Raw genomic sequence first — 13328 nt, forward strand, 5'->3', positions numbered from 1 at the left:
AATATATAAAAAGTAAATTATAATACATTCATTTATGAACTTCTATATGTATATATTATATTTATTCTGTTAAGGTTTATTATTATACTTATGTGTAAATACAACTACAGTTATACATAACTTATTTATGTATAATTACAAATATAGGATTTATTAAGTGGTATTATTTATACGAATGTTATTAAAAAATAGAAATAAAAAGTGAGACAATTATTTTCCCTTTATAAAACAATAGAGATATTATTCAAAATTAATTAATATATGATATATATATTGTGGACATATATAATTACATTGAAATATATACAAATACAATATAATAGATTATATATTTGTTTAATTTTCTCATTCCATTTCGCTCCTATATATTTTAATTTTTTATAATTCTTATGTTTCTTTTTTTTTTTTTGGTTTACTATAATTTTTAATAATATATATTAAAAGACATTTTATTATTTTATCATTATATTTATATCCTTTTTTCTTTTATTTTAAATCTGATTAGTTCTAACATTTTATATGCACGCATTTATAATCTTTTTAATATTATACAAGTATAAATAATTAATATAAAATAAATGTATATGCTAAACACCCCTGTTATTATAAAAAATTAATTATTATAATATTTAATTGTAATATATATAAATACATAAATTAATTTAACATATATTATAAAAACAAAGAAAAAATAAATATTCCAGTCTTATTTATAAATTCATATGTATGTTTTTTTTTTTTTTTAATTAACTTTAATTTACATTTATTTGATTATACCTATTATATATAATAAATGATATAAAATATAGATCTACTAAAATAGTAAAAAAAAAAAAAAAAAAAAATGAACAAACCGGATATGAATAATTTTTTATGCCAATTTGATTTTTCATCATTGCAAGAGTTAGATCCAGGTTTAGGTTAAACTAAAGAAATAGAAGAGAAAAAAAAAAAAAAAAAAAGGCACAATGTAATATAAACCAAATAAATGCATATCATAATTAATTTATTATAATATATTTTGCTAAAAAATGTTTATTCTCCTTCAGTTGATGGATATAATTTATCTTACAGCAAAGAAGTTCCTTTTGAAATAAGAATGCAGGAACATGAAAGTAAACCTCAGGAAGTAGGTTCCTTAGATGTTATATGTGTAAATATATTCGTTCTAGTAATGTTGGAAGAAGAGGAAATAAAAATATATATATATATATATATATATATATTAAATATATGTACGTACATATATATATTTTTCCTGTAGGGTGATGAATTAAATGCTCAAAGTATTAAAATTGTGTTGACTAGCGAAACAGACTTATTCTTTCACTTCACACAGACGTAACACAAAACATATATTAATAACACTTATGTACATATTATATAAATATTTATCTAAGAAGTATTTATATATATATATATATATTTTTTTTTTTTATTCCTTAGAGTAAATGAAAACGATTTTGAACATATGCAAAATAATCAAAAACTTATGATCAATTTTTCTGAATACTTACAAGTTTTAATAAAAATGTTTAATTCTTGTATTAAAGATCCACAAAGGTAAGAAAAGAAAATTTTAAATGTTTTTTTTTTTTTTTTTTTTTTAATTAAATTAAAAATATAATGTATTATTATTCTTCTAAATAACTAGCTTTTTTTTTTTTTTTTTTTTTTTTTTTTTATTGTGTATATAGTTTTCTAGCTATTTTTACAATAAAGCAGAATGGAATAGCTCAACTTGAATTCATAAAAGTAAAAATAAAAAATATACATGAATTTTATTTACATTATTTAATCCTATAAAATGAACTATGTTGTACTTTCATAACTTGACTTTTTTTATAAGAATATGGAATACAAATTTATTGAATTATTGGTGTGCCAATTTATTAAATCATCTGACGAAATTACAAAGGAGAATATAACATATAGATACAATGTAATTAAATCAAAAAATGGTATAATGTATAATAGGCTAAAGGTATATTAAAAAAAAAAAAAAAAAAAAAAAAAAGACATGGTTAAAAACACACAATATAAATATTAATTATATGTAATTTCTTTTTATATATTCTTATTTTATTATTAATAAATTTTCATATATGTGGTAATATGGTTATTCTAATATATAGGACATTAGTATATTAATTAAAACAAAAAACCCATCACTCTTAATGCAACTTCAAAAAACGGCTAGTAAACAAATGGAAATATTTAGAAATAAAAAATATTAGATACAAAAATATAATATAGATGGAATATAAAAATTAATATACAATAAATTATATACAAAAATATATATATATATATATATATATATATATATATATATATGTGTCATTAGAAAATATATTTTTAGATTCAGAAAAAAGATTCAACTTACTCTCATAATTAACAATCAAAATGAAAAAAAAAAAATAAATAATTCCATATCTTAAATATATATATATATATATATAATAAATATTTGCATATTTTGTATTTTCCTTATTAAAAATCTTTTTATTAATACAATGATTTAATGTTTTATTTTTTCTTTTTATTTTTCATGACGACATATGGATGATGTACTATCTTTATTATACATAATTCTTATTACTTCTTTATATTAATTAATGGTTATAAAAAAAAGTCTTCAAACACTTTAATATTTCTTTCTATATATAAAAATATAAATATAAAAATAAGATTAAAAAAATATAAATATATATATATATAAACATATATTGAATTTCCTTTTATATGACAACAAAACCATCTTGACGTATAATATATTAAAAATTAAATGCATAAAAACGAAAAAAAAAATATATTTATATATAAAAATATATATTTATATATTTTTTTAAAAAAAGATATATTTTGTTTATAGCTTTTTTTATCTATAATTATTGTAGAAAAAAGAAATAATAAAAAATATATCTATTATAAATTTTTTGGATATTTTTTGAATAATATATATTTTTTTAATTTATAATATAAAAATAAATATATGTAAAAAAAAATATATATATATATATATATATCAAATATAAGTTCCTATTAGATATTCATATATAAATATAATATATATTTATAATATGTATATAATATATATATATCTTAGGCAATTATATAGAAAAAAAAGAAAAAAAAAAATTTTAATTTTTGTTACATTAAAAATACGAGATTATATTTTCGAAGAATTAAAAATTATATAATGTTCCTTTTATTAGTTTTTCTGTAAACATTAAGAGAAAAAGAAAATTATAAGTTATAATACATGTAATATACATTAAAAAATATATATATATATAAATATAATATTTATGAATTGTTTAAAATAAATATGGGCATTATGTAATTTGAAAAAATACAATTTCTAGCACACAAAATATTATTATAATTAATGTTTCACGTAAATAAATAAATAAATATATATGTATATATATATATATATATATATATATATATATATTATAACAGTTATTATATTTGGTAACCCTTTATACATTATTTCTTTTTTTTCTATAAAATATTATTGTTGATTTCGAATAAAATAATATATAAATATTTTTTTGTCCATTTTTTTCATTTATTATTGAGACAAAATTTATATTATATTAAAATATTATTTTATCAAAATAAAAATAAATAAATAAATATATATATATATATTTATATATATATATTAAACAATATATTATTCATTATGGTAGTTGAAGCAATATGATTCCAAATATGCCTAATATACCTATTTCATCAGATATAGAAAATGTACCCAATGAACAAAATATAACAAATGAAACAAATATAACGAATGGTGAATATGTATCAAGTGGTCCAAATGTATCAGGTGGACCAAATATGCCTGGTGGATCAAATATGCCAGGTGGACCAAATATGCCAGGTGGATCAAATATGCCAGGTGGACCAAATATGCCAGGTGGATCAAATATGCCAGGTGGACCAAATATACCTGGAGGACCGTCTCCACCAAGCATTCCTCAAATACCCAATTTACCAACCATTCCGGGTATGCCTAATATACTGAATTTACCCAACTTACCTAATTTGTCAAATTTTCCCAATTTCCCTGGTTTACCAAATATACCAAACCTTCCAGGTATTGTACCCCACAATATTAATAATAGCCACTTTATGAGTGCTAACCCAATGAACCCAATAGGCATGCCTTTTATGCCTGGTTTATTACCCAATATGAATACATGTGACTACTATCATAAAAATTTAATGCCCATGCATCCCGGTTACGATAATTACAATAATATAATGTATGGACAACCAAATAATTTAGGTATGCCCATACCACCAAATAATATGGAAAATATAAATGATATGGCTACGAATAATCCTAACATGATTAAAATATACAATAAAGATAGTATAGCAAATAATTCTCAAAAAATGATGAATACACATTTAATGAATTTACATAACAATGTGAATGCTAACTATATGAATAATTATAATATGGAAAAACACGGATGGGTTGAAATGGTAGCAAAAAATGGTAGGAAGTTTTATTATAATTCCATAACTAAATGTTCCAAATGGGAAAAACCAAATGAACTTAAAACCAAAGAAGAAATAAGGATTTCTGAAAAAACAAAATGGAAAGAATATTCTTGTAGTGACGGAAGAAAATATTGGTATCATGAAGAAAAAAATATTAGTGTATGGGATGAACCAGAAGAAATAAAAAAAATAAAATTAGAGTGTGCTTTAGAAGATAAAGAATTAGAAAATAAAGATAATAATAAAAAGGAAAATATAAAAGATGAAGAAGATCCTGAAGCTGAAACGAATGATAAATCAAATGCTAGTAATAATATATGTGATGATATGTATAATAGTAATGGAGAATATAAAATGAATGAAAAAAATAAGAATATTCCATTTAATAATAGTAGTACAAATTATGTAAATGTTAATAATATAGAACAAATAAATAAAAAAATAGATAATAATAATAATAATAATAAATCAAGTTTGACGTGGGAAAAATTTGATAATAAAAATGATGCAAGAGAACATTTGAAATTTTTATTCGAAGAAAAAAAAGTGAATCCAAAAATGACATGGGATAGTGCTCTAAAAATTTTAGAAGCTGATAATCGATGGTCAAGTTTAGTGATACTTACTAAAGGTGAAAAGAAGCAACTTTTCTGTGAATATATTAGTCATGTTATTAAAAGAAATAATGAAAATGAAAGACGTAAAAGACAAAAATCAAGAGAAATAATTTTTCAAACCTTATTAAATTGGGACAAATTAAATGAATGTACAACATATGTTGAATTCGCTTCCCAATTTTATAAACAAGAATGGTGGGAGTGGATTACTGAAAAAGAAAGAGATGAAGTATTTCAAGATTTTATGGATGGTTATAAATCTAAATTTAAGGAAACAAGAAGAAAAAAAAGAAAACAAAAGATGGAAATTTTAAAACAAAAATTTCAAGAATATGCAACAGATAATAAAAATCCATTAAAATGGAATGATGTTCAAAAATATTTTAGAGATGATGAAGATTTTCATTCATTACATAAAATTGATGCTTTGGCTGCTTGGGAAGACTTTTATGAAAAATATCATAATGTCGAAAAAATGAAACTTAAAAAAAAAATTTATCGTATTTTAAGAAAAAAAAGGGAAGCCTTTATTGAATTATTAAATGAATATTATGAAAATAATATTTTAAATATGAAGACACAATGGATATTTTTTGTTTCTAAAATATATAAGGATACACGCTACACAGATATATTAGGACATCAAGGATCCTCACCAAGAATATTATTTGATGAATTCATTGATTCTCTACAAGAACAATATTTAATACATAAATCCTATATTAAAAAAGCATATAAAGAAATGGATTTTACTATAGATGAAAACATCACTCTTGAAGATTTTTTAAAAACATTTTCTAATGTACAAAGCAAATATAATATTCCTGATGCTAATATGAATTTTATATATTTATCTTTACAAAAAAAATTAAAACAAAAAAAAAATAAAGAAATCAAACATATTAACAAGGTAGCCAAATATTTTTCCAAATTTACAGAACTTAAACCAAGCATGTCATATAACAAAGTAATTAGTATTATGAAAAACACAAGTAAATGGTCCGTAGTTTGTACCTTATGTCCCAAAGAAGAACAAAAATTGGCTGCTTATAATATGTGGAAAACATTTATAAATTCCCAGGATTTAGATAACTCCTCTGATTCATCATATTCTAATAAAATGTATAATAAAAATTCAAGAAAAAAGGATATCTCAAATTCAAAAGAACACGAATATTATGATGACGAAGATAAAACAACATCTAGAAACAATAAGTATTTAAGAGATGACGAATCTGATTCAAGTGCCCAAACTATTGAATCCTTGCGTACTATTGAAAATGCTTCAAGCTAGCCATGTATAAATTCCAAAAAAAAAAAACAAAAAAAAAACAGTATATTTAGTTCAACAGGAAAATATATTCGTTTTTAATTTTGATATTTTTAAATGTGTATTAAATGAAAAATAAATAAAAAAAGATGAAAAATTATAAATATAAATATGTATACAATATATATAATATATATTTTATTATATAAGCATTTATACAAAATATATAGTAAAAGGAAAAAAAAAAAAAAATTAGCAATTCTGCATTACTTATTTTTTTTTTATACTTTTTTAATTTGATAATTATTAATATTAAATTTATACATATATATATATATATATATATATAGCTATTTTTTTATTATTTTTTTTTTTTTTTTAGTTATCATTTATTTCTAGTATTGACAGGTTAAAAAAAAAAAAAAAAATTAAAACAAAAACAAGACTTTTAAATAATATAATTCGTTATTCTTATATGGAGACGAATTTTATAAATTATATATATGCACATTATATAGAATTTAAATATATACATATAAAATGTATTATCATTAACATTAATATGAAAATTTACCGTTAATTTTTTTTTTTTTAATTATAATTTTTAATATGTAATAGAATATTACATTAGGACATATAATCATATAATTAAAATAAATAATACACGTATATAATATATACATATTTTTTATCTTTAAAAATTAAACATTTGTAATATATATGTATATATGTTTGTTTGTTTTTTTTTTTTTTTTTCTTCTTTTTAATTCTAATTGATGCCTATAATTTTTTTTTTTTGGAAATTATTATATAATGTTTTTGTAAGAATATAATATAAATATTAATACATATATATATATATATATATATATATATATATATGTAGATTTTTATTTCTATATTTTACACATTTATGTTTTACGTTTTACATACATAAAACATTATTTTATTTTATAATTAAAAAAGTGTTTTCTTATTATATATATATTTATTTATTTATTTATATATTATTATTTTTTTTTTTTTTTCATATGGAATTAAAAAAATATATGTTATTACACATATAATATATATATATATATATATGCACATAATATTTTTATGTTGTTATTCAAATTTTTTTTTATCATATGTACAAAATATTATATTATATATATATAATATATATATAATATGAATTTTTGATAGTTTCATATTTTATAAATACTTCTCTTTGTATAATTTCCCTTGAAAATTTTGTTCAAAAAAAAAAAAATTATATCACCAAAAAAATCTTTAGAAAATTTTATTTTTATTTTTACTTTTTTTTTTTTTTTTTTTCTTTTTAGACTATTTTTATTTTGTATTTAATATAATAATATTTTTCCTAAAAATAATTTTTAATCTATTCTTAATATGATTAATATATTTGTCCGAAATTTTGATAATAATAGTATAAATATTAATATATATATATATATATATAAAGATATTTTTAATAATTTTTTTTTTTTTTTTAATATTTGAAAAAATTCGATATTATTAAATAAAACAATATTATGTTAAAAAAGGAAAATATCCTTTTCTTCTTTTATATATCATACATAGTATTGAATAAATATATAAATGTTATTATGAAACTAATTATAATATTTTAATGCATAATATTTGTTCTATAGATAATTTAAATAAAATTACACGTTTAATTTTGACCAAAATTTTTTCATTAATTTTTTATAATTTTTTTTTTTTTTTAAATATATACATAGAATTTTTTTTTCATTAAAATATAAACATAAAATAAAATTAATGAATAGTATATATATTGTAAATATTATATATATATATATAATATACATAATGGTAGAAATATATAAATAGTATATATATATAATATAAATAATATATATAATATATATAATATATTAATATATACAATTATATGAATAATTTATATAATTATATATATATATATATTTATATTTATATATATAATAGAAATGTAATTTATATATAATAACTATGTGTATAATATTATTATTATTTTGAATTTTTTTTTTTTTTTTTTTTTTTTTTATTTTGTTTTGACTAAAATATGCACTAAAATTTTTTTTGAATAATATTATTAATTGTAGTAAATATTAATTATAATTTTTTGTACATTTTGTGTTTTATAACACATTAGTCATAAAATAGATTATATATATATATATATATATATATATATATAATACCATATTGATTATATATAATATTATATATATATGTATATATCTAATTATTAACTAATTATTTAAATATATATATTTTATATTAACTTCATATTATAAATGTATAATAAAGCGTTTCCCTTTTTTTTAATTATTAAAATCATGAGATAATATAAAATGATAATTAAGGTTAATTCGGTTCAAACACAGAAGGTAAAAATTAAAATTATTAAGATAAATATTAATACTGGAGGTTATACATATATATATATATATATATATAATATATATATAATATTAAGGAGAATTATATTGTGCGAATACGTAAAATGAAGTTGAACTATTATAAATTACTTAGAAAAAAAGGGGTGCAATATTGTATTGAATAAAAAATATATAAAGACCCCTAATGTGAATACAGCTATATAGTAAATTACACATATATATTATATATATATATATATATATATATATATATATATATTTATTTATTTATTTATTTGTTGTACTTTTGAACATTTTAATTTTAGAGCCAAGATGGTAACAAAGTTCATAATAGTCAAGATGATATGGATAATGAGGAAAAAAGCATAAGGATATATGCAGATGGTTAAAAAATATAAAGAATATATGAAACATGACATATATATATATGTGTATATATTTTCTTATTTTTTTCTTAATTTTTTTTGTTGGTTTTTCCTTCTTTTTAGGTGTTTATGACCTGCTACATTTGGGTCATATGAAACAGCTTGAGCAAGCCAAACATGTAGATAAGAATGTTACCCTAATTGTGGGTGTTACAGGAGATAATGAGACTAGAAAGTTTAAAGGTCAAATTGTTCAAACTCTAGAAGAAAGAACAGAGACTTTAAAACATATACGATGGGTAGATGAAATAATTTCTCCATGCCCATGGGTGATTACTCCTGAATTTATGGAGGAACATAAAATAGATTATGTTGCACATGATGATATACCATATGCAAATAATCAGAAAAAGAAGAAAAAAAAAAAGTCTAAAGGGAAATCATTTAGTTTCGATGAAGAAAATGAAGATATATATGCTTGGTTAAAAAGAGCAGGGAAATTTAAAGCAACACAAAGAACAGAAGGTGTATCAACTACAGATTTAATTGTAAGAATATTAAAAAATTATGAGGATTATATTGAAAGGTCATTACAACGTGGTATACATCCTAATGAATTAAATATTGGTGTAACCAAAGCTCAGTCAATAAAAATGAAAAAAAATTTAATACGTTGGGGAGAAAAAGTAACAGATGAATTAACGAAGGTAACTTTAACAGACAAGCCATTAGGTACTGATTTTGATCAGGGTATTGATATAATAAGAGATAAAGTACATGATTTATTTAAATTATGGAGATATCATTCAAAAAAACTTTTAAAAGATTTTGCAAAATCATTTGATCCAATGTTTATTATAATTAGAAAAAGATATAGGAAAGATAATTTATCAGCTATGTACTTATCTGATTCAAATTATTTTTCTAGTTCTATGAAAGATGAATTAAAAAAAAAGAAAAGTTTAAGTAGTACATTTAATAATATTGATGAATATTATTATTCAGCTGATGAAGAAGATACACGGGATAATAGTTTTTATCGAGTTATAAATAAAATTGCTAATCATACTTATTATAGTGAAAAAGAAAATTATGAAACCTGTTTTGAATTAGAACATTCTTTAAGAGATAAAAAAAAAAGTTTAATATTTAAAGATAAAAATATGAAATTATCACCTGATGATTTATTACATTTTACTAATCCTATGAATTCAAAGTATGATCATAATTATTATTATTATAATAATACATATGATAAATTAAGTAACGTAACTTTTAATTTAAACGGAATAAAAAAAAAAAGTTATGATAATGAATCTTCCTATATCAAAACAGCTTATCATGATATAATTGATGAAGATAAAAATTTATTAAATAAAGAAAAAAGTTTTAATAAAGATGAAAAAAAAAAAAAAAAAAGTATTCTTGAGACAGATCAATATAAAAATTGTGAGGATCAACAATTTGATAATAAATATAATCATATAATAATTGGAAAGAAAAAAAGTGATAGCACTTATGATAATAGTTTGGATAAAGAATCATCAAATGAAAAAAAATTATCAATTGATAAAGGACAATATTCTAATATGGATAGTTCAAATTATTTTCATGATTGTAAAACCATGCTAAGTGAACATAATGAATCTATTGAATCTAGTAATAATGATATAAATGGAAAGCAAAAGGAACACATTAAAAAAGGAAATTCTGAGAATCAAGATGTAGATCCAGATACAAACCCAGATGCAGTTCCAGATGATGATGATGATGATGATAATAGTAATGATGAAAGTGAATATGAAAGTAGTCAAATGGATAGTGAAAAAAATAAGGGATCAATAAAAAATTCAAAAAATGTTGTTATATATGCTGACGGAGTATATGATATGCTTCATTTAGGGCATATGAAACAATTGGAGCAAGCCAAAAAACTTTTTGAAAATACTACTTTAATAGTAGGTGTAACTAGCGATAATGAAACCAAATTATTTAAAGGTCAAGTTGTTCAAACTCTTGAAGAAAGAACAGAGACTTTAAAACATATACGATGGGTAGATGAAATAATTTCTCCATGCCCATGGGTTGTAACTCCAGAATTTTTGGAAAAATATAAAATAGATTATGTTGCACATGATGATATACCATATGCAAATAATCAGAAAAAGAAAAAGAAAAAAAAATCTAAAGGGAAGTCATTTAGTTTTGATGAAGAAAATGAAGATATATATGCTTGGTTAAAAAGAGCAGGCAAATTTAAAGCAACACAAAGAACAGAAGGTGTATCAACTACAGATTTAATAGTAAGAATATTAAAAAATTATGAGGATTATATTGAAAGGTCATTACAACGTGGTATACATCCTAATGAATTAAATATTGGTGTAACCAAAGCTCAGTCAATAAAAATGAAAAAAAATTTAATAAGATGGGGAGAAAAAGTGACAGATGAATTAACTAAAGTTACTTTAACAGACAAGCCATTAGGTACGGATTTTGATCAAGGAGTTGAAAATCTTCAAGTCAAATTTAAAGAACTTTTTAAAATATGGAAAAATGCATCGAATAAATTGATAACTGATTTTACAAGAAAACTTGAAGCAACATCTTATTTAACATCTATTCAAAATATCATAGATTATGAAATAGAAAATGATGATTATGCTAGTAGTAATTTTGATGATGAAACCAGTAGTTAAAATGTAATTTGTCTTTTATTTATATTTGACATGATATAATAAAATAAAAAATAATATAAAATATAATAAGAAGAAAAATAAAAAGAATTGTACATATAAATCATATACAGATTATATACATATAATGTGTATAAAATATTTTTTTTATCTTGTCATAGTTTTTAATATATGAATTTATATAAAATTTTTTTTTTTTGTTTTTATTATATCTGCCTAAATTTCTCAATTTATCAATTTTTATGAAGCATTCTCTCATCTTTATCTTTTCCCCTTCTTTTTATTTCATTTCTCTTTTTCCTTTTATTTCTTCTTTTTTATATATAGTTTTTATGTTTATGTAAATAATTAAATAATCTTCTTTTTTAAAGGTAATTCTTTTTTTTCTTTTTTTTTTTTTATATATAATATTTTATAAATTTTTATGTACATTTTTGTATTTTGTATTTTGTATTTTGAATTTTCCATTTTTCATTCTTTTTTTTTTTTTTTTTTTTTTTTGTGTGTATATTATGAAAAAAAGATAAAATAGTTAATTATTAAATTTGTACTCATATATATTATATATATAATATATATGTATATATGTGTAATCTATATATATTGTTTTCACCTTCTTACTATTGATCAAATTATAAAAAAAAAAAGGAAAGAAAATGAAGATAAGGTATTCAAATGTACAAAATGTTTTATATAACTATATATGATATATATATTATGATTTATTTATGTATGTATTTTATTATGATTTATTAATTTTTGTTTTAATACATGCCTTGTAAATTATTAATAATTTATCACAATGTGCGTAATTTTTAAAATATACTTTCTTAATTATCCAAAATATTTATTGGATCCATAATGTGTAAATATATGGACATATTATTATAATATGCACAATAATAAAAAAATATGCAGCCTACATTGATATATATATATATATATATATATATATACATATACATATATTTGAAATTTAGAATATTATATATTTTTGTCTATCATGAATTTTATATTGTTTCATTTTATTTTATTTTTTTTGTTTTTGTGTTTTTATATAAATCTTATATAACTTATTAAAAATTTCTGAAATTTTCTTGTTGAACATTATAGAAAAGTACTTAGTTTTTAAAAAGATAAATTATTTTTGTTGTTTTGTTTAAAGTCATTAGTTGTATAAAATAATTTATATTAAAAAATAAAGGAATATATACAAAAAACAACAAAAAATTATATATATATATATATTTGAGGATATTTATATAGGTGTGTATGTACAATATATGTACCTTTAAAAAATATGTTTCATTAAGAAATAATCATACATATTTTTTTAATGTAGGAAAAAAAAGTTTACTATAGATGGTCCAGTAGATATATATATGAACATATCTAAATGTATTTAACACATAAATATGTGTATATATATATGTATATTCCCTCAT

At 19.2% G+C, this 13328-nt stretch overlaps 3 protein-coding genes across 3 annotated transcripts; all 3 read left to right on the forward strand.

Annotated features, from left to right (window-relative positions):
* Positions 1 to 844: 844 nt before the first annotated feature.
* On the forward strand, positions 845 to 2237 carry PF3D7_1316400 (SAS6-like protein, putative; the record flags this gene model as incomplete). Its single annotated transcript, XM_001349864.1, has 7 exons — positions 845 to 920; positions 1050 to 1171; positions 1265 to 1341; positions 1447 to 1563; positions 1698 to 1755; positions 1850 to 1984; positions 2136 to 2237. The coding sequence occupies 7 exons, from the start codon at positions 845 to 847 to the stop codon at positions 2235 to 2237; spliced, it is 687 nt and encodes a 228-aa protein (XP_001349900.1).
* Positions 2238 to 3711: 1474 nt separating this feature from the next.
* PF3D7_1316500 (pre-mRNA-processing factor 40, putative) lies at positions 3712 to 6432 on the forward strand (the record flags this gene model as incomplete). Its single annotated transcript, XM_001349865.1, has 1 exon — positions 3712 to 6432. One exon carries the CDS (start codon positions 3712 to 3714, stop codon positions 6430 to 6432), a length of 2721 nt encoding a protein of 906 aa, XP_001349901.1.
* A 2342-nt stretch (positions 6433 to 8774) lies between these two features.
* PF3D7_1316600 (choline-phosphate cytidylyltransferase) lies at positions 8775 to 11886 on the forward strand (the record flags this gene model as incomplete). Its single annotated transcript, XM_001349866.1, has 3 exons — positions 8775 to 8810; positions 9128 to 9206; positions 9311 to 11886. 3 exons carry the CDS (start codon positions 8775 to 8777, stop codon positions 11884 to 11886), a joined length of 2691 nt encoding a protein of 896 aa, XP_001349902.1.
* Positions 11887 to 13328: the final 1442 nt, after the last annotated feature.

Source organism: Plasmodium falciparum (genome assembly GCF_000002765.6).
Source record: "Plasmodium falciparum 3D7 genome assembly, chromosome: 13".
NCBI lineage: Eukaryota > Apicomplexa > Aconoidasida > Haemosporida > Plasmodiidae > Plasmodium > Plasmodium falciparum.